General features: G+C 33.8%; 3 protein-coding genes and 1 long non-coding RNA gene across 4 annotated transcripts; 1 reads left to right on the top strand and 3 right to left on the bottom strand.

The window, feature by feature from the left end:
* Window positions 1-3,234: 3,234 nt before the first annotated feature.
* Window positions 3,235-4,625, bottom strand: LOC139868111 (endo-1,4-beta-xylanase 5-like). The gene is made up of 5 exons (XM_071856447.1): window positions 4,575-4,625; window positions 4,399-4,462; window positions 4,237-4,301; window positions 3,892-4,050; window positions 3,235-3,507 (listed from the first exon to the last, which is right to left on the bottom strand). The coding sequence occupies exons 1-5, from the start codon at window positions 4,623-4,625 to the stop codon at window positions 3,235-3,237; spliced, it is 612 nt and encodes a 203-aa protein (XP_071712548.1).
* An 828-nt stretch (window positions 4,626-5,453) lies between these two features.
* Window positions 5,454-6,601, bottom strand: LOC139865802 (uncharacterized). The gene is made up of 3 exons (XR_011765110.1): window positions 6,277-6,601; window positions 5,988-6,033; window positions 5,454-5,517 (listed from the first exon to the last, which is right to left on the bottom strand). It is a non-coding gene; the product is annotated as an uncharacterized lncRNA (long non-coding RNA).
* A 6,850-nt stretch (window positions 6,602-13,451) lies between these two features.
* LOC139866330 (formin-like protein 20) lies at window positions 13,452-22,076 on the top strand. The gene is made up of 17 exons (XM_071854546.1): window positions 13,452-13,945; window positions 14,537-15,240; window positions 16,069-16,284; window positions 16,388-18,342; window positions 18,483-18,606; window positions 18,767-18,838; window positions 18,992-19,090; window positions 19,226-19,267; window positions 19,393-19,473; window positions 19,584-19,634; window positions 19,722-19,803; window positions 20,049-20,143; window positions 20,554-20,625; window positions 20,734-20,850; window positions 20,938-21,006; window positions 21,112-21,178; window positions 21,325-22,076. Exons 1-17 carry the CDS (start codon window positions 13,873-13,875, stop codon window positions 21,474-21,476), a joined length of 4,071 nt encoding a protein of 1,356 aa, XP_071710647.1. The 5' UTR covers window positions 13,452-13,872; the 3' UTR covers window positions 21,477-22,076.
* A 1,543-nt stretch (window positions 22,077-23,619) lies between these two features.
* LOC139866335 (probable xyloglucan 6-xylosyltransferase 3) lies at window positions 23,620-25,496 on the bottom strand. Its single transcript, XM_071854550.1, is given in 2 exon segments — window positions 23,620-25,159; window positions 25,161-25,496. Coding segments are annotated over 2 exon segments (1,344 nt in total). The 5' UTR covers window positions 25,187-25,496; the 3' UTR covers window positions 23,620-23,841.
* Window positions 25,497-26,311: the final 815 nt, after the last annotated feature.

Genomic DNA, 26,311 nt, shown 5'->3' with positions numbered 1-26,311 from the left:
TTTCTACTTTGTATATTATGATCATTCGAAACTCCATACCTACGAATTCTGGACCATTACTTGCTTTACAAAAGCATGAAGCTTCGACATATAAGGGAAAATATAAAGCCCGATAAAAACACCAAAATTACAAACCGTGTATATCAATGCGTATAGAAATATAAAGACACGGGAGAACTAAAAACACAATAAATCCTAGAGCATAATAGAAGTAAACAGACTCCTCTGGTGGGAGTTGTAAAAGAAGGATGATTGTGGCGATAACCAATATAAGGTCAAGAACAAGAACTGGATTAAGCATATTAACAAATCCTTTGGAAGTATGAATTGAGGAAGAAAGTATAGAAGTGGTGAAAATAATGAAACGGAAGAAGTTAATTTATAGCAAAAATTCCAGACACATCAATCGAGACAATTCACCGCATTTAATCAAAGAAAATCCTAATTTCCTTAATTACCGGAGAATCAAATCTTATAAAGATTTCGAAGATTTCTTTAAATCCCTTGAATTCCAGAAATCAACTTTAGCTATGTCAAAAGTTAAGGCGAACATTTAATTTCCTCATTTCACTCTTTTGTGATAGCTTCGTTTATACTCTTCCTATAATCGAATCGTTTCATTCATATTACCCAATATTGATAAAACTCTATTCTTCAAATCATATTCACCCTTCTTGTTGTCAACAAAGACGATCTCTATCAAATTTCATAACTGTGATTTTCACGAACTCCTCTCTATTTTGTCTACCCTAATATTGTGGCATAAACGCTCAAGGTTTAAATAAGCTCACTATTATTCATAACACATTTCATGTACATTGAAATGCTTGTATAGCGTAATCATCTCTTTATGAGAAAACCTAATCAATGACACTCTTGTTAAATCCCTTAGATAACCTCCGCATTAATAATAAAATGTACTTGCTTAAAATTTATGGATCGTAAGATTTAAACGCTCGAAACAAAACAATATTCTATTCGTTGGAATTCACGTAAGGCCCCGAGTATACCTGGAAACGTGAAAACAAAATAAAACGAAAATATCCTCACCTATTTATAAACAACGCCGACTGATGGCAACAACTAAAATTTCGTGACGAAATTTCTTTTAACGGGTAGGTACTATAACAACCCGGAAATTTCCGACAAAATTTAAATCTAACTTTTATGTAATTCCGACGATTCACGAACAATTGTTATAAATAAATATGTAATATATACCTAATATATAAATAATAACTTGCAATATTAATATATCAAATTACAAGTTAAATCATAGTTGTTATAATCATATTATTATTACCTTCATTATTATTATAAATCTTAACATTTATATCAATATTATTATTTTCAATAATAATATATTTGATACACATAATTAATATATTAATATCAATATTAATAATATTAATATCATTATTATTATGATTGAGAATTAAATTAATATTATTATTATTATTGTTAGTATATTAATATCATTATTAATATTATTAGTATTGTCATAATTACTAAAATTATTAAAATTATTATAAATATCATTATTATTATCAACATCATTTTTTTTATTAGCATTATTTTTGTTATTACTAGTGTTATTATTATTTTTATTATTATTCATAATATTAAAAGTATTATTATTATTATTATTAACTAGCTTAAGACCCGCGAATTCGCGGGTTTTTTTAGGGACGAATCAAAAATTGAATTGTCAGAATAATTATATTTTATATGGTATTTGTTAGGTTAAGTCAATCATCTATAAAATGAGCATTAAAGTATTCGGTTATTAATCTGAAAGCTTATTTGATCCAAACAAGCAATTGGGTCAGCCCGCTACGCTGGCCCAATTGCTGTAGCCCACCAAAAAAAAAAAAAAAAAAAGGTAAAGCTAGTTTTGAACTCATGACTTGCAGACCAGCAAACCCAACAACAAACCAATGAGGCGAACTTCCATTTTAATATTTCATTACATTTCCTTTTTATTTATTCACTAAAAAAATCGTAAATCAAACTACCCTTCAATTTTGATTTAATTGCGAATTTAGCCTAATGGAATAGTAACTTTTTTTTGTCTTTTTCTGTTTTGTAATTGATTCTATGTATAATACTATATAAAATATAATTATTCAAGAATTATCTTTGATGGTACACAGTTCTCAAATCTCATTGATTTCCTACTTTTACTGGTATGAATCTTACAAATAAACAAAAAATTTATGTTTTTGAGTCTTCGTTATTTGACAATTTCTATTTCAACCTTAGTTGCCCGGGTTCGGGCCCTAGCCTAACGTGTAAATGTAGTTCATTTTTGTTTTGTTTAGTAAATGAAACTGACTGAGTTAGTGAGCTTCGGTCCAAAGTTGTGAAGTCTAAAGCTTTTACCTGGAAAACATCATATAGTATGGAAAACATCATATAGTTTATAGTATATTGATATTGATATATTAGTGATAAAAATATCAACCTCCAAAAATTCACGATTGAATATGCGTTTTAAAACATAAAAAGGGGTAATTTTCGGACAAGAATATTTTAACCAAAAAAAAATAAAAAAATCAATTGAACAATAAATTGCAAATCTTTACTATTATCTTCAGTAGGACATTTCACTTGCATCTCAGTCTGCAAGTGCCACCGCAATTCACAATTTTCCCTATCTTTTAGTTTGCACTACCAATTACCTATGACTTTCATAATACTCCAAAATACAAAGAACAACATTTAATGCTAAAGCAAAGTAGCAATTAGTATCTAAACCAATTCAAAGTTAGAGCTGGGAACTTGCAATAATTCCAGTAAATGATTATACGTTGCATATAATGTCCAAAATACAAACTTTATAATTCTCGATCTGTAGAGCCGCAATGAAACACACATTAAAGTATAATACATATCTTAGTGTAAACATTACTCACATATGATTTATTCAATAGTTTACGAATAAGTTCATCAGTTGATATAAAATGAATGATGTGATAGTCAAGGCGAAACGAAGTACTAATGTTTAGTCAACTATAATTATGATTCATAATCAAGATGCGATTACATTTAAGATATGAAAAATCTACGCTTGAAATTATTACAACTAAATAACTACAAAAAATGGTAGTTATATTAATATTCTCAAGCTACTATTTTAAAATGTAAGATCTCTTCAGAAAGAGTTCAATGCTTCAACCTTCAAAAACTGAGGCATTATAGGAGATTTCACATATTTTCTAGATTGGTAAATAACTAAATATCTAAATCTGGAACAGTAACTTCATAATCTCCATGAGTTAGCGAAGTTTTGTAAAAACCACGAACGTCAGTGGTGGCTTTAATAACTGCACCAAAAAACTCGCGAAGTATCTTATCCACAACGTCGCCAGTTGGGAAATTACGGAAATTGTTATCGGTTAAACACATTCGGTAACAACCTTTTGAATCCCAAGCAGACCATAAAACTATCCCATTTACTGATGGATGTGCATGAGCTTCTCTTATAACTTGCTCCAATATTGTTGCCTGTTATTCACATTCATGATTTAAGGGCTAATCTATGATAATTATGCAACAAAATTTCACGGATGGTCCCCGTAGTTTGTATCGGATTACACCCATGTCTGTGTGCTTTCTTCCGTTAATAATGGTCATGTGGTTTTGCACTTAAATCTCTGGTGGTCCATGTCTATATCCTTTAACGCTCACGGATGGTCCGTGAGAACGTTAGGGACAAGGACCACCTGCGATTCAAGTGCAAATCACAGGATTCATCATTGACGAAATAAACACATGGGCCATGAGTGTAATCTGATACAAACCACAGGGATCATCCATGAAATGTTGTCTAATTATGCATATATACTTCATGTGTATGAAGTAATAAATAAAACGAAAACGAATCGATACCTGATTTGGGCCATAATGAACATCTTCTTCAGTTAACCAAATAGGCAGTCCTGAAGTTGCAAGTTTATCAATGGCAGATCTCATATAAGGTATGTTACATTTACTGAAGTGACCTTCTACCCCGATTGATAATGGCACGTTATAAACCTCTGCCCGAATCTGTTTAATTTTCCATAAGTAACTATCGGGGGACGACACACGGTCCCCAGGCGATTAGAGACCATTAAAATCATTCAAGAACAAAGCAGCATTTCTATCAAGAACCCTAACAGTTTTATAAAATTTCGCCGAAGCTGTTCATCCAAGTTTACTTTCAAAAAAGTTAAAATGTAAATTCTCATTTACAACATCCCACACAATTACTTGACCCGGATATCTTCTCATGACTGAATATATTCTTTTAATGGCTGCTGCTCATGCATATGGAAAAAAAAATTTGCAACAAAAAAAAAAAAAAAAAAAAAAAAAGAAGAAAAGAGAGATAGAGTCCAAGAAACCATCTTTAACCTGTGCAAACTAATGGGTAATTCAGACCCAAAAACCCTCTTAAAATACTCTCCTTAACCAAGCCCTCCGAATAATATTAGAATTACTCTAACATTAACAAAACCCTGATCTTTAATTGTCATGTATTAAAAAAATAAAAGAAATTTCAAACTTTACCGGTAAGTGATGGGTCTAACATGATGATGTCTTGGTGCTGGATGAAGATAGCCATTGATGAAGATAGCCATGATTAAATGTATCTCAATTTGTCTTTTCTTTTAATATATAATATAGAATATAGAATATAGAATATAGATATAGATATAGATAGGAAGATTATTATATAACTTACTCTCTTATACAGATGAAATCTCCCTTCTCACAACATCAATAAAGGCCTACGTAGTGTCAAAATTTTAAACGGTTATACATGTGACATAAAAAGATAAAGGAAATAAGCTTCACATATGCACTTCATACACACTCACACACCATCTATATATATAGTAAGTTTGGCAAGGTTTTGAGCAAGCGAAAAGCATAACTTATTAACAGGAACAAGTGCTGACACATGGACCGCTTTATGGACATGTGTAATCAGTGCAATAATAAAATTGACCCATTCAAAGCAAGCAACTATATTTACATAACGGAAAGCAGAGACCAACATCAAAGTCCGGGTTGTTTCAACCGATACAAAAGAGTGACTCATTTCAGTCTAAGCCCAGATCTGACCATTACCTCTAGAAAGAACTAACAGTAGTTGTTGTTCTGACCTTGTAATTAACAAAGCAGTTTGTTAGTTCTGTATGTATTCTATTCAGAGTTTTCATTCTTTCATTAGCCTTGACGACACCTTCCTACCAGTTGTCAAATATTGAATGGAAATTAATCACATTGGCATCAGCCAAACCCAAACCTGAAAATAAGAAATACAATTAATGAAACTTTACAATTCATGTCCAGCTTGTGCGAGAGAGAGCAACTGTTATCAAAATAAAAGGGTGGCATAAGATTTGGGAGAGATAGTAACACGAAGACTGTCAAAATAAGAATAAAACATGTAATGAATCAGACATACCTGCATACCATAGCAGTGACGAACTCTTTGAAACCTAAAAAAACCTTGACGCTTGGAATCTGAAATTCGACACAAGATTCTTAAGAAAAGAATTTGTAATGAGAGAAAAATGAACAAAAGTGTGTGTCATTGGTGTTTTGTAAAGATATAATACGATCACATAAACAATCGCATAACATAAAACTCAAAACGCAGCCTTAAACAATCGCATAACATAGTAAACTGAAGGTTCCGAGTCCAACAAAAATGAAAAACGTAAATTAAAACATTCGACAATATCATCATATATATCAAAAAAGCAATTATAAAAATCAAGTAACAAATATAAAAACTTACCAAAAAACCGTGTAGTATGTAATACCTGAAATAACGACATTCATGAACAACACATAAAAAAAATAATCTGTATCGAATAAATATACACAAAACTGAGATTTTAAGAAACAAACTAACGCAGCTATTGAAACAAATAGACTTATAAAAAGATAAACATAATCAAAAAGTTAAAAAAAGGACAGACCAACATTACCTGTGAAATGTTACTTAACAGATAACAATCCCGTAGTGCGTAAAACCTGAAACATAAATATAAATTATACGGAGTAGTGGTTTATAACACACATTTTTCTTTGAAGGATTTCATCGCACAGTTGGTGGGTACCAGAGATAAACATAAATTATAGCTTAAAACAATCATCAAATTCAACAAATGGTAGAAAGAATCAGTGAAGCATAGCACTCAATTAATTAAAATAAGAATTCAACAACATCAAAATTTAAAAACGCATAAACAAATCCAAATTCAAAAGAGAACGAACCTCTTCCTTTACCAAGCTTTATCTCTATATGTGAACATCTTTTGTGAACGCTAATTTCTTGGCAAACCTAATCTGATTCGATTTCTGATGAATCGTTCCTGAATTATGATCGATGATGAATCGATCCTGATTTCTGCTCGTGATTTATGATCAATGTACATTGAGAAAAACTTTGTTCGATAGTGATTCTTACCTTCGATGATCATTTAGCAATTGATTAATCATGAAAAATCTACCCGCTATCCTTATACAATAACGATTGATACGATGGAAATCAACCCGCTGACCTTGTTCAGTAGTGATTCTCGCCTTCGATTTTTGAAGATGATGGTCGCAGAAGAGGCGTAATTAGAGATCCATCTCTAATGCGTGTTTTTAATCTGCTTCTTTAATCTAATTAGGCCGCGTTTTTTTAATGGGGGTATTGAGGGAATAAAAGTGATTAAGGATCGGTTATAAGCTTATAATTAGATTAGATTTAATGGTGATTAGTTAGGGGTAATGGTTGTCTTTTTTTAGATTCAATTGTCTAGATTAGAAGTTGATATTTTAATATATCTCAATTAGTATTTTCTTTTTTAATGTATAATATAGATATAGATAGATATAATAATTATTTATTAGTATTAGTATTAATATTATTAATTATTATTATTATTATTATTATTAATTAAATACCAATATTAAATTAAGTATAAGTGGATTCAGTTAGGTTATGACACTAACTGATTATAAATTTTATTAAACTCATCGTGATCAGCTTTTATACATCGTGATTATTTTTTTTATCTGCTATATTTTTATTTATTTTATGATTCGTGATTTCCTCCTCATCAACCCATTATCATTAAACAATAAAAATCACTGCTTTACACGTTCGAATTACAACATCGTTAGTATTATATAATGGTTGCAGGTCTATGAAAATTGAAAATAAAAACCGCAAAATAAATAAAGGCTCGATATACTCTGTACGAGCTCCTTTTTGTCCATAATTCGATTACGAATCAAATTGTAAAATTCTTAAATGCAGATATGTTGGAAATCAAATACCTAAACTATCTACAAAATCTCAAATTCCAATTTTTCCTATCGAGTTCGAATTTTTGAGTCAAAGCTTATAAAAAAAAGTCAACCGAGTTGTTCTTTGCGAAATTCGTAATTGTTTTAAAGTTTCTGTTAAAATTAATGATTCAGATAGTTTCTATAAACGATTTGCAACCTATTTCATGTAGGATTCACAAGCTAAAACATTCTCAATCTCAAAATCATTATATATTTTTTTAACCGTAAGCAACAGCAGCAGTTGATTTTTTTTATTATTTTTTTATTGTTTTGTTGTTTGATTTAACTAAACTCATGTTATTTATAATTTAATTTAAAATCCTAAATCGATTTGGTAATTCGAAATTATGAATTAGATTAAAGTCTGGCCGATCTTGTGATTTAGAAGAATAAAGAAATAGAAACAGACGTATTACGGGATATATATATATAATTAAGTGGAGTTCTAATCAGAAAAACAGTCAGCAGTGGAGTGGTGTGGGGTGTTTTGTGTTTAGCGAGAGGTCGCGAGTTCGAGTCCCGTCCATGGCAATTTTTTTTATGAAAAGCTTTTTGAGGTAGTTTTCTCTTTAAAATCATCATCATCATTATTATTATTATTATTATTATTATTATTATTATTATTATTATTATTATTATTATTACTAAAATAAGAATTAAGGATCATTTGTTATTATTATTATTATTATTATTATTAGTATTATCATTAAAAGTATTATCGTAATCAAATATACCTTTTTATATATTATTACTACTACTAATGTTAAAGTTATTATAAACATTAATATTTAAAACATAGTTATAATTAAAAAGTATCACTTTAATTAAAGTTATCAAAATTATCATTTCTAATAAAACTATCATTTTATTAAAAATTAACATTGTTATTAAAATTATAATTAAAAATTCATTTAGGTTATTATTATTATTATCGTAAAAAGATACAACTTTATATTTATACTTATTAATATTATTTTACTAAATAAATACTCGTTGTATAAAAATATATTTAAAACCTACAACAGAACTATATTTATATTTTTATAATGAACACTGCTTAATTAATTATAATAAATATATTTAATGTACTATTTTCAAATAACATATAAAAATAACATACATATATATATAAACATATATAATTGAAATAACAAATATATTACTATAAGTAATATATTATACACAAACTGGTTTGATTAACATTATATGTTCAATATATGTGTTAATATATAAATAATTGATATAGGTTCGTGATTTTGTGGACAACCCTACACTTGTTCAGTGCCATCAAACGCATAATTACTACAAACTATCGTATCGTGAGTTCATCTGCTCCCATTTTATATATATTTTTGGGCTGAGAATACATGCGCAACTTTTATAACTGTTTTACGTTAGACACAAGTACTCAAACTTTTATGCTGAGTACGTGCTTTGTCATGCTAAATCCCTGCCGTAATATCGTTAATTGCTTGGTGAACGCAAACTTAATTATTATGAATAGCATTATTGAGAGTAACGTCTCTAATCATTTGACCTCTGGTCTTTGGTTACATAATAATGATTCAAACTGACACTGACTGTTCAAGGTGTCTCGGGGTAAAATTCTGTTTAGTCGCGATATTACAAACTACAGCAACTCTTTTTAGATTGATATGATGGGTATCAATCAACTTTAAACTAAATCTTGTGGTCTATATCTATTACTGAAATCATTATTTATGACAAACTTATGAACTCACTCAACCTCGTGTTGACTTTTTAAAGCATGTTTATTCTCAGGTACTTAAATAATGCTTCCGCTGTATATCTGCTGCTTTAATGATGATTGCTTGCTATGCTTGGAGTCTTCATTACATATCATATCAATTAAAGACAATTAATGTTCTAAATACAATGTAATCTATTTATCTTCCGCTGCAAAACTCAGTAAAACGTCTCATATAGAGTCGTTCTCGTTTATACAACTATGATTTGATATAATTAGTCACAAATACCCCAGGCCCTATTTGGGGGTGTGACAAGTTACACACACCATATTCAATCTTATCTCTTACTCTCTCAATATATATATATATATATATATATATATATATATATATATATATATATATATATATATATATATATATATATATATATATATATATATATATTAATTATAATTTTAATTTTAATATTAAGTTAATAATAATAATAAGGTTATAGTGGCGAATGTTTTAAGTTTGTAAGTCGAAATTATGTCTGTGTAACACTACGCGATTAATACTCATTGTAAGTTATGTTCAGCCTTTTTAAATTAATGTCTCGTAGCTAAATTATTATTATGCTTATTTAAGCCGAAGTAATCGTGATGTTGGACTAAATATTAAGATTGGGTTATTGGGTTTTGGACCATAATTGGGGTTTGGACAAAAGACCGACACTTGTGGAAATTGGACTATGGGCTACTAATGGGCTTTATATTAATTAAATGATATCTCGTTGATTTAATATAGAGATTTATAATTTGACGTGTTTATATATAACCACATAAGCTTGACTGGATACGGTGGGCGGAATATCTATAAATACTAATAATTATTCATTTGACCGGACACGGGAATGGATTAATAGTCACTGGACTCATTAAAACAGGAGTGGATTACATTCAAGGGTAATTGGTGTAATTGTTAACAAAGTATTAAAAACTTGGATTACACGCAGTCGATAACCTGGTGTATTCATTAAACAAAGTATTAAGACCTTGTTACAGTTCGAATCCCCAATTAGTTGAAATATTTGACTTCGGGTATAAGGTTAATTTGGCGAAGACTCTCGCACTTTATAATTATGACCGATGGACTATTATGGACAAAACCAGATGGACATATCGAATAATCCAGGACAAAGGACAATTAACCCATGGTAATAAATTAAAATCAACACGTCAAACATCATGATTACGGAAGTTTAAATAAGCATAATTCCTTTAATTTATATCTTTTCGTACTTTTATTTACCGTCATTTTATTTACCGTCATTTTATTTATTTACCGTCATTTTATTTATCGTACTTTTATTTTATCGCATTTTTATTTATCGTAATTTACTTTACGCTTTAAATTAAGTTGTATTTTTATTTAATATTTTACATTAGGTTTTAATTGTGACTTAAGACGGAAAAGCGACAAACCGGTCATTAAACGGTAAAAACCCCCTTTTATAATAATAATACTACTATATTACTTATATATATATATATATATTTATACAAATATAGTTTAAAATATATATAGCGTTAAACTCAGCTAGCTCCCTGTGGAACGAACCGGACTTACTAAAAACTACATTACTCTACGATTAGGTACACTGCCTATAAGTGTTGTAGCAAGGTTTAGGTATATCCATTCAATAAATAAATAACTTGTGTAAAATTGTATCGTATTTAATAGTATATCGTAGTAAAAATAATAGTATTTCGTACTACACCTCGAACAACATCAGTCAACCATATACACCCAAATGGGTTTCAATACTTCCATAATCGCTAAACCTAGTGATTTAACCCATTTTACAAGCCTTAAACTTGACCAAAACATCAACCAACCCAAGATCCACCAACGACACTATAAAACTCGATTACTAGCATCACTAAACTCACTTCATGAGTTTAAATGAGTTTCTCAACAAATCAAGTTCAAACCCTAACTTTGAATATCAAATCAAATAATGAAATTCGGAGTTAGGACTTACCAACACTATCAAAACGTAGCCAAGAACGAGATGAACAACTTTAACACTTGGACCTTGGAGTGATTTCACCTTCTTCCACCTCAAACCAAGCTCTCTCTCTCTCTCTCTCTCTCTCTCTCTCTCTCTACAATTGGGTTTATCTCTCTAAAATGGTTGGGAGTGTTTGTGTGTGTGAGATATGAGTTAGAGATAAGATTTGGAACTGATCTCAAGCATATAACCCGTCCCCCAAGTGAAAAGACACAAATACCTCCATTTTAAACCCAAAAACGAGTTCAAAATGGACATTCTGCACAAATGTCGCGTTTCGCGACTACGGGTCGCGTTTCACGACACCCCAAACGCGACAACCATAATGAAACGTGATGAAGTGACCAGGACTCAAGATTTAAGCCTGTCGCATTTTGGTAATGTCTGTCGCGTTCCGCGACAGACTGGAACGCGATATACCCACTTAAAACGCAATGATACCAGTTCTTAGAAGTTCAGGGACTGAAGTTGACAGATTCTGATTCTGATGTAAATTGACTTTTAGTGGCGCTTTCTGGTGCACACATTTACTGACACTTTCAGGAACATTTTCTGATGCATTAGAAATTCGGGGTGTTACACAGTTACAGATAAAAGAAAGGATTAACCTTTAATGGAGTAAATGAAAGACAGTTGATGGAAATGTAGATCGGAGAAGAAATTGTATTTTGTGAAAGTAGGTTCACGATTCACAAGTCAGAGAAAAGGTAGCGTGTTACTTTAAACTATACCATTTTACACCCAAACTTTAGAAGGTTTGGAGGTGAAGTTGATGACAGAGTTTGCATGGTCCAACACCTCTGGTGATATAAACAATTACATAAGTATTTATGAGAGATCGGTGTTTAAGTGTAATTGGTGATTGGTTGGTATTAAGGTCTTTATAATTGTGTAAATGTATTTAGGAGACCGATGTGGTTTGTGGTTTTACGAGAGTAGAACTTGGTTGAATCTCACGATCATTAGACGGGAATAGTTTGATTGACAAGGAAAGATTGATGAGTGTTGATTGATTCTTGCTAGTTGAGGTTTCATGATTATTGGCCAGTAGACATTAGTCATAAGACTATATACATTTTCAAGAATATAATCGATTTAATTGTCATGCAATCCACGTCGAGGGAAATCAAATGAGCGAACACTGCCTTTTACCACTGCTTATTTGTTTCACTTCATCACGCGTTTTTAGATTATCAAACCATCTTTGAAAAAACCCCCTTTTTACACAATTTAATTAATTGTAATTCAATTTTAATTACACTATTACTTGAGGATCGAACTGGACTTACCATTACCTATTACTGAACGATCAAGACTAGTTGCATGTGGTGTGATAATATTTAGTTGTTAGTTTTGTTTCATAATATAATGGTCAGATTTATCGCATCAGTAAATAACATCTGTTACATACGTAAATGACTAAAAAACCATCACGTGATGGACACTAACAATGTGGTAAATAACATGTGTTACATCGAGCGACCAGCGCCTCAACATCAAACATTATGGTCATCCACGTCAAATAAATACCGTTCGATTCATGAAACTTTGAACAAACATTAAGGACTAATGGTGTAACTTTCTCTTTTTAGAATTATAACATATACCTAGTACATAATTTACATAATATTATGTGAAATCCGTTTAAAAATCAACATCAATTTAATAATCGATTTAGATGAACAAAATTGAATTCAATATTCGATTTTTGGTATTGAACTTCTGAAATTCGGCTAAATCGAAAATCATATCCTTAATCACGTGATGGACATTGGTTCGGTTGGTTTTAGATATTGCTTCTAAACTTTTGAATTTGAATGAACGGAACGATTAAACGAAAGAAATCGTAGACTAAGGTGTTGTTTGTTAAGATGTTTTTGTCTGAAGATGTGCGAACCATACTTATAAAGAAGATGTGACCTAAAGGTTTGTATGCTAAATAGTGACGACTGTTTGTTTTTATGTTTGCAAAATAACTTAATCACATCTGCAACAGTTAGATACATATTTCTAAGTCTGTGAGTTGGCAGACAAAATAATAAATTATTGTATTCTATGTCTTCATAAAAATAAATACTGTAGTATGCAGTATAAACGTCTATAAACGCGTATAAATAAGATATAAGATATAAGATATAATAAGAATAAGATCTATGAAAAAAATGAAAAATAAACGAAGCTATTGGACAACACTAATCGTACGTACGTATACAATAATCCAAGCACGAAAAAAATTTCGTAACCCCTTTGACAACAACATACTCAAAACAGTTTCTAACAAAACAATCACAAATCACAATATTTTGCATTGATGATCCATTTTATTATGAATTTGGTCTAAAAACTTCGAGTCTAAAATTCATGTTTCCTTTTTCAACACTTTTTCTGTCCATGTGAATTCTATTCTACTAAATCATCAAAATGCGCAGAAAATTCACATGCCTTCTTTTGATCTCCGTTTCCTCTTCCCCCCAAACCATATCTCTTTAACTACAAACAACAAACTACACATTCATTTATTTTTTAATCAACTTACCTAAATTACAACCTAATTTAAATTCAACATAAATTAGGGATCCAATTCATCAGTACAACTTTAATTATTCAAATTCAACAGTTGTTCGTCATCAGATTGGTAGGTGTGTACCTTAGTATCAACGGATAATTCGATCTAGGTTATAATTTATTTAGTCAACATTTGGTTGAAATAAATTGACTAGAGATCAAAATTTTGGATCCGGTTCAGGAGTGTAACAGCGCCATTAGATGGCGCTGTTCAAACGTTTCTTTTACCGGAAGCCGCCGGATCGGTTGCTTGAGATCTCCGAGAGGGTTTACGGTATGTAAGCTATTGTTTTAATTTGTAACACATAATTTTGAAGGTAATACTTTATTATTTCCTGAATTTTAGTTAACTGGTTTGAAATTTTGAGCTGTTATTTAGGATGTGTTAATTTGACTGTCATTAGACTTTAGTTCAGTTACATTTTTAGCTGTTTTGAGAAATTGTTGACTAAATTGGACTTGAATTTGGGGGAATTATGCTAATTAGAATTAGAATATTATGAAAAAAAAAAAAAAAAAATGTTATGAGCATTTGATACATTTGGTGATAATGTGAAGTAGATTGGGTGTTAGATATTAGGTTAGGGATCGAATTTGCGCGTACCTGTAGATTGTAGAAGTCAATCAGGAGAATTTTATCCCTAATTAGGTAGTGCCATATTATTGACATTTGATTAACACATTAATATTCATCGATGTAATGTACGAGAAACTGGAACTTTGGTTTATTAGGTTTCTGAATTTGTACCCCTATATGCTAGATTAACTGTCACGATATGTGAAGTGCTTGAAATGTTTAGGATTTGTGAAGTGGTATTAGCGGATTGTGCTGATTACGTGTGACGGTTGTGAGTATAATTTGCAGTTTTTGATTGCTGTTTCTCAACTGAAGTACTTGAAGAAGATGAGTACAAGATTTATATGGGTGGCATTGTGGCTGAACTTCAGGACTACTATCCCGATTCTTCTTTCATGGTTTTCAACTTTAGAGACGGTGAAAAAAGGACCCAAATTTCAGACATATTATCTCAATTCGATATGACGGTTATGGAGTACCCTCGTCAATACGAAGGGTGTCCGATGCTACCACTAGAAATGATCCACCATTTTTTAAGATCTAGTGAAAGTTGGCTGTCGTTAGCGGGTCAACAAAACGTGCTTTTAATGCATTGTGAACGGGGCGGGTGGCCGGTTCTTGCGTTTATGCTTGCAGCTCTTTTGTTGTTTAGAAAACAATATAATGGTGAACAAAAGACTCTTGAAATGGTGTATAAACAAGCTCCTAAAGAGTTACTTCATCTTTTAACACCGTTAAATCCTCAACCTTCTCAGTTAAGGTATCTTCAGTATATATCTAGAAGAAACTTAGGTTCTGATTGGCCGCCTTCAGATACGCCTTTAGCTATGGATTGTATTATACTTAGATTCCTCCCTGTATTTGGCGAAACGGGTTGTCGACCCGTGGTTCGGGTTTACGGGCAAGATTCGTCTTCATCAAGCGCGAATAGGAGCTCAAAGCTTTTATTCTCGTCGGCAAAAACAAAAAAACAAGCACGCTTCTATCAACCGGTAAGTTTTCTACCTTAAAGTTAAGAAAGCTAAAGAGACCTGCTTTCCCTCTTAGGGAATATATCAAGGTTGTAAAAGTTGTGAGTTGGGGATGAGTGGCGTTGACCAATGTTGACTTTAATAATAAATAAATTAAACATATATATAATACACATAAATATATCAAACATAAGACGTAAATATGTCAAACATATATTTATGGCACAAAAACTAATTTTAAAAATATAAAATTTTTGTCCTAACTTTGATTTTGACCGACTCAGCCCGACTCAGCTAGACTTTGACCCGACTGTTTAGCGTTGACCGACTTTTAAGGCGTTTTTGGGCGAGCCGGGACACGCTAGTCCTCGAACCAACGTGGGGTCGGCTTTCTTTTACAGAAGTGGAATATATGTGTGTAATGTGATTACTATTTTAAATAATAGCCATCTTTGATAGTTAGGACTGTAAAATATAGTGTTTTGACAATTTCAAGTGCTTTTTACTGTTCAAAATTGCTGTAACTGGATAATCGGTTGTTCATGTTTTATTTCAGGTTCTTCTGATTATTCATGTAATTAGTACCAAAGTTTATTGTGAAAAATAGGACAAATACTGATTATTCAAGTAAATAGTTTTGTAGTGATAAAAAATGACATTTTTGTGGAAGTAAAAAAGATACTATACAGTATATGTTTTGAGACGCGAGTAAAAATCTTTCAGATAAAAAGAGTGGTTATTAACTTATTATCCTCAAAACTAATATTCCATTTCTGTTTATTTGACCCCTAAATAATCATAAGCAGAGTTTGTTTTATACATACATAAAAAATTAATTTTGTGATGCAGGAAGAGTGTGAATTTGTAAAAATAGATATTCATCACCGCGTTCAAGGGGATATCGTTCTCGAATGCGTACACTTGGATCATGTAAAGGAGGAAATGATATTTAGAGTAATGTTTCACACAACATTTGTGCGAAGCAGTGTACTAATGTTGACACGCGATGACGTTGACGTCATGTGGGATGTACGTGACCAGATGCCCAAAAACTTCAAAGCCGAGGTAGCCGTCAATTTTTTATTTTTTGTTTGGTTAAAAATTGTAATTTTTTTTTTTTTTTTTTATGAATTTCTGGAAGTTGAATGTGTACTCGTATATGTATCAGGTACGTTTTTCGGATGCTGATGCTTTACCATCTATAATCACCACAGAAGAAGAATTCGAAGACGGGAATGAAACGGGTAGTCCTACACACGAAGAGTTTTTCGAGGTCGAAGAGATTTTTAGTAACGCGAGTGAAGACTCATCGGATGAACTTGAACCGAAGGCTTATTCTAATGAATTGAAACATGTTAATGGTGGTTTGAAGCTAGTTGCCAATGAAGATGATATTATTATTGTTAAAAAGGAATTGGAAGAGATGAATAGTAATAAACAAGAAAAAGAAGAAACTAATGGCAAGAAATTGAGTAAAAAAAATCAAAATCCTTCAAAACAAAAAGGTAAGCCGGAAATTGGGACGAATGTAAGAGTTGCGAAACCGAATGTGGTGTCGAAATGGATACCGCCTAATAAAGGGTCGTATACGAATTCATTGCATGTTCAATATCCGTATGCAAGGTATAATAGTGCGCCTCCGGTTTTAGCACAATCGAAGGATGAGAAGAAGTCGGTTGAAGGTACAACAAATAAAGCAGAGAGTGCAACGAGGAAACAAGTGTCTCAAGTGGCTGATTCAGTACCTTCGAAATCATCTTTGTCATCTGTTAAGCCTTTAGATTCTTTTGTTACTAAATTGGATGAAAAATCTGCAAAAGTTAAGCCGCCTTTTCCTCCACTTGAAAAAACTACCAGCAAGGCTACACTGCCGCTGCCCCCGACGTCACCACCGTCACCATCACCGCCACCATCATCACCGCCTGCACCTCCAAAGGATACTTCCCCGTCTCCTCTGCCGCCACCTCCCACCCCACCACCTCCAGTATACGTTTCCCCGTCTACTCCACCGCCGCCACCGCCGCCGCCGCCGCCTCCACCGCCACCGCCTCTAACGTATGCAACTATACCTCATGCAATTAAATCTCCTTCAGTGCATGTAGCCTCGTATTCTCCACCTCCGCCACCACCTCCACCACCTCCTCCAATGTATGCTGCCCAATCTCCACCACCACCGCCAATGCATGCAATCTCAGCTGTTCCTCCTCCTCCACCCCCGCCCCCACCTTTAAGGTACGGAGCTCCACCACCACCTCCACCGCCACCTCCACCACAAAGGATCAGTGCACCACCGCCTCCACCACCACCGCCACCTCCTATGTACAGAGCCCCACCTGCATCAGTAGGTTCGACATCTCCTTTAATGTATGATGCTCCATCTAATCTACCACCTCCTTCACAAGGAACTTTACTTCCTCCTCCTCCTCCACCACCACCACCACCACCACCACCACCAGGAGGTCGAACACCGCCTCCTCCACCACCACCACCACCAGGAGGTCGAACACCGCCGCCACCGCCACTGCCACCAGGAGTTCGAACAACGCCACCTCCGCCACCACCACCAGGAGGTCGAACACCGCCGCCTCCACCACCACCTCCCGGAGGCCGAGCACCTGGACCGCCGCCTCCACCTCCACCGCCACCTGGAACCCGATCACCCGGACCACCGCCTCCGCCACCACCACCCGGAGGCAGAGCACCCGGACCACCGCCTCCGCCACCACCACCCGGAGGCAGAGCACCCGGACCATCACCTCCACCACCGCCACCTCCACCTGGTGGCCGACCTCCTGGACCACCCCCGCCACCTCCGCCCGGACCTCGTGCACCCGGACCACCACCACCACCACCTCCAACTGGTGTGCGTGCACCCGGACCTCCACCACCACCTGGACCACCAAGACCTCCAGGTGTTGGCCCACCACCACCTCCAGGGGGACCTCGTGCACCTGGACCTCCAAGTTTTGGGCCTCCTCCACCTCGGGGTCGAGGACTGGTGCGTCCCGCTGCAGCACCAGCACCCCGAAGAGCCAATTTAAAGCCGCTTCATTGGAGCAAAGTTACACGAGCATTGCAAGGAAGCTTGTGGGAAGAATTACAAAGACCTGGAGAACCCCAAAGGTATTACACTTTCTTCAGCATTTTGCATATATATTTTTATATACAATATGTATGTAATTAATTCCTTTCTTTTGTTTGCCTTTTTCTTTATATAATGTATGTATAATGTATAATATTATTACATTATTACTGAATTGCAGTGCACCAGATTTTGATGTGTCAGAACTTGAAACACTCTTTTCTGCCATTGTCCCAAAGAAAGATACTTCTAAAGCAGGAGGGCGACGCAAGTCTACCGGTTCAAAAACTGAGAAAATCCACTTGGTAATGCAACTTAAATTAGCCTGCAATCTATGAATATTATCCTTGAAATTTCTATTATTTCTACCAGATAATTGGCATACATTACCAAAGTTGAAGAATATCCTTTTGTTTATATTTTATATTGACATTACCTTTTTGGTATTGCAAATTTGTTTATTAGGTTGATCTAAGGAGGGCCAACAACACTGAAATCATGCTCACTAAGGTTAAGATGCCTCTTCCTGACATGATGGTAACATAACATCTTGACTGGTTTTGAATTAATTTATTATTTTCTTGCAACATTATGCCGTTCCTATCAGTTCAATTCCTCAAATATTATTATGTTTATTGTCATTGTCATTCAATTAAGTTGAATAAAAGCAATTCAATTTGACATGTACAGGCTGCAGCTTTAGCTATGGATGAATCGATCTTAGATGCAGATCAAGTAGAAAATCTTATCAAGTTCTGTCCTACTAAAGAAGAGATGGAGCTTCTCAAGGTAAAACTATACTTACTACATCTGTATTTGTTTTTTGTTGGGTCAGAAAGATGCAGTTTAATGCAATCAACAATTTTAAATAAATTAAGCTTTAAAAAAAACCTTGTATTAATGCTCTGCGTTGCAACTGTTCAGAATTATACAGGTGACAAGGAGATGTTAGGCAAGTGTGAACAGGTAGACATTATTTTATCTTTTACCCCGCCTTGTTAAGTATTTTATAAAATTATGGGACTTTTTATTTGCTATATTTTAATATTTATGTGACATATATCTTGTATTTGTTTGAATATATCTCCCAGTTTTTCCTGGAGCTCATGAAGGTGCCACGTGTAGAATCGAAGTTACGGTGTTTTCTCTTCAAAATTCAATTCAACACTCAGGTAAGATTTAACATTTAGATTCAAGTGTTCTACTCACATTTTAATGTCATTTCTTTCGTCTATTTTGTTTATATTTATATTTATTTATCTCATTTTGACAATCTTTTCAGCTTACAGAGTTTAAGAAAAGTTTAAACACCGTAAACTCGGCATGTGACGAGGTACTATAATATACAACTTAATGCTGTTTCGATTCTTTAGTTAATTATTCTATTACCTTATCCCATCTTTTTTTTTGCTGGTAATAGGTCCGAACGTCTGTCAAGTTGAAGGAAATTATGAAGAGAATCTTGTATTTAGGGAACACTTTAAATCAAGGAACCGCTAGAGGTACAAATATAATTTTTGAATATCTAATGATGATTCATAGTTCTTATGCTCAATTTTTGTAAACAAATTTGCATGCTTTCTCTATAATACGTCATTTGTGCACTTTTCTCAACCTTAAAGTATGTCACTTCCTCACTTCCTCACTTCCTGTTTAGTTGTTGAATTATTAGAAAAGTTTAAAACTTTTGGCATACATTTTAAACGGTTAGTAAAGTACAAGTTCAATCTATACATAATATATGCAGGTTCTGCTGTGGGGTTTAAGTTGGACAGTCTACTGAAACTCACCGACACACGGGCTTCAAACAGCAAAATGACTTTAATGCATTATCTCTGCAAGGTACAAGTCCCTTTTTTGTTACTATTGCTGCAAGGTTGTTAAAGTTGCGAGTCGGGGACGAGTTGGTCGTTGACCAAAGTTGACTTTTTGTATATATATTACACATTAATATATCTTACACAAAACATAAATATTTCAAACATAGATATGGCACAAAATCTAATTCTAAAAAAATATATAACTTTTGACCTAACTTTGACCGACTCAGACGTGACTCTGCCCGACTTTCACTGACTTTGACCTGACTTTTTAGCGTTGACCGACTTCTAAGGCGTTTTTGGGCAAGTTGGGACGGGCTAGTCCCCAAAACCGATACGTCGGCTGATTCGGCCAACTTTTATAACAGTTTATTGATGTTTATAAGCTTTGCTTTTTGAGAAAAGTCAAGTAAACGATCACTGTATTTACAGGTTCTTGCCAATAAGTCGCCAGCCCTTTTAGATTTTCACGTGGATCTTGTTAGCCTAGAGCCTGCAACCAAGGTTCGGTTCACAATCCTCTACTAAATCGGGAACCAAGTCACCATTTTTTTTTGGTACATAAAATGGTTGGAAAAAAAAAAAGATAAATTTAACACCTTTTTTTTGCAGATACAATTGAAATCTTTAGCAGAAGAGATGCAAGCCATTATTAAAGGACTGGAAAAGGTTAAGCAGGAACTAACTGCTTCTGAAAATGATGGCCCTGTATCTGAAGTTTTTCACAAGGTAAGTAAATATTTTACTCCATTTTTTTCATTTTTACTTTCTTAAATATTCGATTCAGATGATTTATTATTGGTCTCTTCTTTTTAGACGTTGAACGAGTTCATCGGTTTCGCAGAGTCAGAAGTCATGTCTGTAACAAATTTATATTCTGTGGTGGTAAGAAACCTTTTAATTGATGCTCAGTATTTACATTATCATCCAAAGTTTGCTTTTTGGTTGTCTTTCGTTTCTTTAAAAATATTTTACTTGTTTGTATTGCAGGGTAGAAATGCTGATGCATTAGCCCTATATTTTGGGGAAGACCCTGCTCGTTGCCCTTTCGAACAAGGTAAATATCAAGAACACACTCACGTAACATCTTATTTTTTTTCTCTTTCAAATTCAGTTGTTTCTTGTTTGTGTATGCACATTTGGGCAATTATAACCCTTCCATTAAATGGGCCATATTTTGATTTTGGCTATATGGTTATGCAGTGACTCAGACTCTGTTAAACTTTGTGAGGCTCTTTCGAAAAGCTCATGAAGAGAATTCTAAACAGGCAGAACTAGAAAAAAAGAAAGCTCAAAAAGAGCTTGAAATGGAGAAAGCAAAGGGTATAAACTTGACAAAGAAAGGTGAGAAATAGGCTGAACGGAACCCGTTGTCATATGATCAAGTCAAATTGTCGGGTCAATGCAAGCAATCCCGATGCTAGCCACAGCTACAAGTTAAGTGAACCGAAAAAACCGTGACTGCAAGCACACCGCAAAGCGCTAACAAATGGCTTGAATGTAAATACATACACAGGTGAAGATGCGGTTTCAGTGTTTAAAAGTTCATCCAAATATGTGTTAAACTGATTTGACCTTAATTTGTACTTAAGGTGATAAATCAGATTGGGGTTCGGTCTTTGAAATAATGGACCCAGAGCTGGCGTTATACTAACAATGTAGAGTATAGTCATTAACCGTGTATATACATCTCTAACCCCTTAGTTTAGCTATATCATTGATATTTGATTATTCTCTTTGTAATATTAGAAGTTGGTTACCTTAGATTTTTTGACAAGAAACTGATTGCAAAATTTGTTGTAAATAATAGTAGGAGGTAGAGGTGTAGACATTAGGAATTTCGGAGCAGGTGAACTGTTATTGTATTTTGTTGTAACAAAAAGTGAGATAAATTGCAGATTTAGGCACGTTTTGTTAATTTTAGAATGAGAGAGTGTTTGTTGTTGCACTTTTGTTTACTGGTATTCATTTATGTATCACTAAAATGTTTCAAGTGTATATCTGGCTGTATAAGTTTGTAGGTGGGCAACTGGTCTTAACTTTCATGGACTTGGTTGGTCAAAGGTTTTATGTATTCCTTAAAACCTGAACCCTGAGTCCTTGACTACGATCAATCCCAAAACTTAAGCGTTTTATATACTTAAATTGAACGTGTTGAACTCTTAAGGAGTGTATGATTGGAAAGCAAGAACAAACATCATTACTACCATATGTAGCATAATGAATAGGATTTAATACTATGGCCAACACTAGCTGCACACAAAGATCATCAACCGTTTTTGGGCTGCAGTGGTTATAGTTAGGACGATAACTTAGCCCAATAACGTGTTCCAACAAATAAATTCATATGTTGCTCTACTCTAAAATGAGTTGGTAATACAGGAAGTAGCCCAATAGTATTAACAATAAGTACTGTTAGGACAGTTCACTAGTTTCTTTGTCTTTAGTTGTAACGAGGAAAATAATCTTGCCCTTCGTTGCGGGTGATTTTGATCGGTTAACGGTTGGTGGTTTTGATTGGTTAGCGGTCGGTTAATTGGACGTTTAAAAAATAATCGAATGAAAAGGAAGTGAAAAAGAAGTAGTGAAAAAAATTCAAAATAAAAAAAATGTCAAATTACCGAAAACCCCCGAAGTTGGGGGTTTTCATCGTGAAAAGTATCAAGTTCATAACTTTTAGTATATTTATATGATACAGTTGAATTGATTTTTGTTCTGAAAAACGAATACTATATAAATGAGTCATTTTCTTGAAAAAAGGAAAGAACTAAAAAAGATACAAACAATAAGCAGCTAGCTCAAGACATCAAACCAAAACCTAACAATCACAGGAAACAAAACTAAACAAACCAAGCTTGAGCCGAAACGCTAACTATTTAAAACCAACCAATACATCGAGACAACATCGAGACAAAAGAAACAAAACAAAACAAAACGAATCCAACAAACAAACCAACCGAACCACCATCCGACGCCGAATTATTTGAACGCCGATTTACCTTTGCAAGATTTGGAATCGTATGTAGAACCCGAGCCAACAACCTTTTTGATAATGACCGGATTAAAAGAATACGTCAACACATTTGACAAACCATCACCGACGAAGGTGCCTAGTGGAGGAGGAATCAACCCCCGCCTTGTTAGACCTTCGAACAAACCAACATTTCCCTCGCAACTTTGGTAGTCAACATGGCTTCTCACAAAACAAGTTTTGTACAGCTTCGCCAAAGTCTAAGTCGTAACCATTATCCTGCAAACCAAACGAAACACCCTTACCTTTTTAAACCGTTCCTTCTTTATGACCTAGTACAGTTATCATCTTTAACAACTCCTTTATTATGGTTGCCAAAAAAGATCATAAAATTTCAGCAAGCATTATCCTCTATTAGATCCACTGATGTTTAACATCCAAAAATCATTTGGTACATCATTAAAACATCCAAACATCATTAATATAACCTTGTAACATCCAAAAATGAAAGATATACCAACAAAATTGCATATGATTATAAGTTCACTGATGGATTTAATTGGATTACTCCAACTATCCCAAAAATTTCATAGTAACTTTCAACAAAAGAATTCTACATTGCTTTGAACCAAATCAAATACAGTGGTAATAATAATCAAAAATAAATTAAACCTATAACTTGTTCAAAAATAAAAACCCCACATTAACTACTGATCATCATCATCATCTGATGGTTCAGTTGGTAGTAGTCACTTAGCCGAATGCCGAATATCAAACTGATCTACAAACTGCAATGGATTCACAGTCTCATTTCTAATCCTCTTAATCTTAGGGCTTAAAAGTCCCCTATGTCTAAACCCATACAACTTCAAAACTTGATTATCCGCAAAATTAAACGCTCGTTCCATGCTACTCAAACACCTTTGAACAGGGTAATCACCATAACTTCCACAAGGCTTACAACCAACAAAATGGGTCACAAAAGGCCATCTTTCATCGCCCAAACCCGGATGATATTTCTCCATCATTTCTTCATATCTATCAACCAACCCAACCCAATACCCGTGTAGAAAATACTGATTTTCAACAAAAACCTTTTCCATCCACTCGCTTTTCGTAATTAACAAATATATCAAAGCCGATTGATCATCCGCTTCGAATGCAGGCCGCCCTTTTAAATTAGCCGTCAAAATCTTCCCTGCTTCTTCACGAACCGGCCCTTTTGGCCCCATTGGCGCCCAAACATCGAGCAAATCCAACGACCATTGACAATTTCGAAACAAAAAACTACCGGTATTTAAAGCAATCCAAGATTTTTCATTGAATAACAAATCAGGGTACCCATGAATAACCATATTATGATTCTTGTATTTCGATAATGGCAACTCGAATACCATATCAGTAAACAATGCATCACTATCCATCCACCAAATCCATTCGACTTCAGGATGCGATAACATTAACCTGCGAATTAAAGGCAATTTCGCCCAATAACCTGCTAATTCTTTATCTAAATGAGCCATATTATACACAATTTCAATACCATGAATTCTACAATAATCAATTTTATTCTTAATTGACTTCAATAAATAATGATCACCAATAGCATTATCACAAGGGTTTGGTGGTGACCCAGTAACAAGCAAGATTCTAGCTTTACCATTAACAATATTTGGGAAATCTTGATTTCTACTAAGCCACAAATTTCTTTCTTCATCCCAATTTGAGATCTTTGCACCAATTGAGTAAGTATCATTAAGATTAATTGTGGTTTGACTTTGACCATCTTCAGGATCATCCGGATCCGAATCGGATCGGATCTCAGCTATGATCCGATTCGTTTCTTCAATCATAGCTTGGGTTTCTAAATCATTTTCATAAGAAAGTGAACCAAAACCAATAGTGCCACGTAGGACAAGAATAGTAACTAACCCACATAGAATTGTGATCTTGATATTGTTGAGTGTTTTATGGATCTGACGGTTGCCGCTGCCGCCGCGCAGGAGTGACCGGCTGCTCCGGACACCACCATTGGCGGCGGTGGAAGTAGGTAGTGTTGAAGTACCATCTTTTTTGAGCTCCTTCTTGACCCATTAATTATTTGAAGTAAAAAACAAAAAAGGTTAGATTTTTATGTGGTTATTGTAAACCCCAATAAGTAATGTAATGAAATCAAGAAAATAGTGATTGGGTCATGGCAAAGATTTAATCTTTTTTAATGGGTGTAAATTATAGATTACAATAAATCAGAACGTGGGTGAGAGTAAGATGTTCGATGCAAGAAGTAGCACCACCGACTGTTATGTGTGTGTTTTGTGGTGTGTCAGTGCGTGTAAATTGGGTTTATAGTTTTATACTGAACAGTGTTACCCAAAGGTGACTTGTATGCATGGGTCACACCCAAGTTGGGTGTGATTTTTGTTTTGGTGATTGAATCGGAAATTGATAAATTGATTTAAAAATTTAGATTTTTGATAAATCGGTTTGTTACGACGGTAAACGCGTAAATCTTTCATGTAGTTGCGCAGCTTCTTGGTAACCTAACTCAACTCAACTGGTGTTCTGACTTTTGACTGTGTTGGTTTTGGACAGCTGGCAGATTGAGCATCAATGGACATGAAGCCCAATTACAAAAGTGCAAAAGGTTAAGGCAATAATTAAGGTTTTCATAAATTACCCAAACATCCACATCAATACTCACATCCCACTTAAAACAGATGGATTGTTAAATATGGACTGATAGTATAAATTAATGTTTGTCTAGCTAATGTTCAATTTATTGTTTGGTAAACTTAATTTGATGTTTTAAGCACAATAATATTAAAAATATATTAACTAAAACTATATGTTTCAAAACATTCTATAATAATTCACCCGAAAAAATAAGTTGTCACAACAACCTCATAATTCGCAAGTCATTTTGAGAATTGCGAATGAGTTTGCGAATTGCGAATGTCTGGCCACGCAAGGTCCACATCGTCATTCGCAAATTATTGCGACTTTCTGACTCGATCCTTATCTGAATTGTGATTCCAGATAAGATTTTCCTAGATTTTATAGATTTTTTTCGATTAATATATCAACATTATAAACTCAATGACCAAAAAAAATTATTTTCAGCACAAAAAATTTCAATTTTCAGCAATCACATAGATTACATTCCTTATAAAGTACTCGGTATCACCTTAATCATTTGTTTAATTTGAATGCTACTTGTCA

The sequence above is a fragment of the Rutidosis leptorrhynchoides genome, chromosome 9, assembly GCF_046630445.1.
Source record: "Rutidosis leptorrhynchoides isolate AG116_Rl617_1_P2 chromosome 9, CSIRO_AGI_Rlap_v1, whole genome shotgun sequence".
Classification (NCBI taxonomy): Eukaryota; Viridiplantae; Streptophyta; class Magnoliopsida; order Asterales; family Asteraceae; genus Rutidosis; species Rutidosis leptorrhynchoides.
This window is presented reverse-complemented; position numbering and strand designations above follow the sequence as displayed.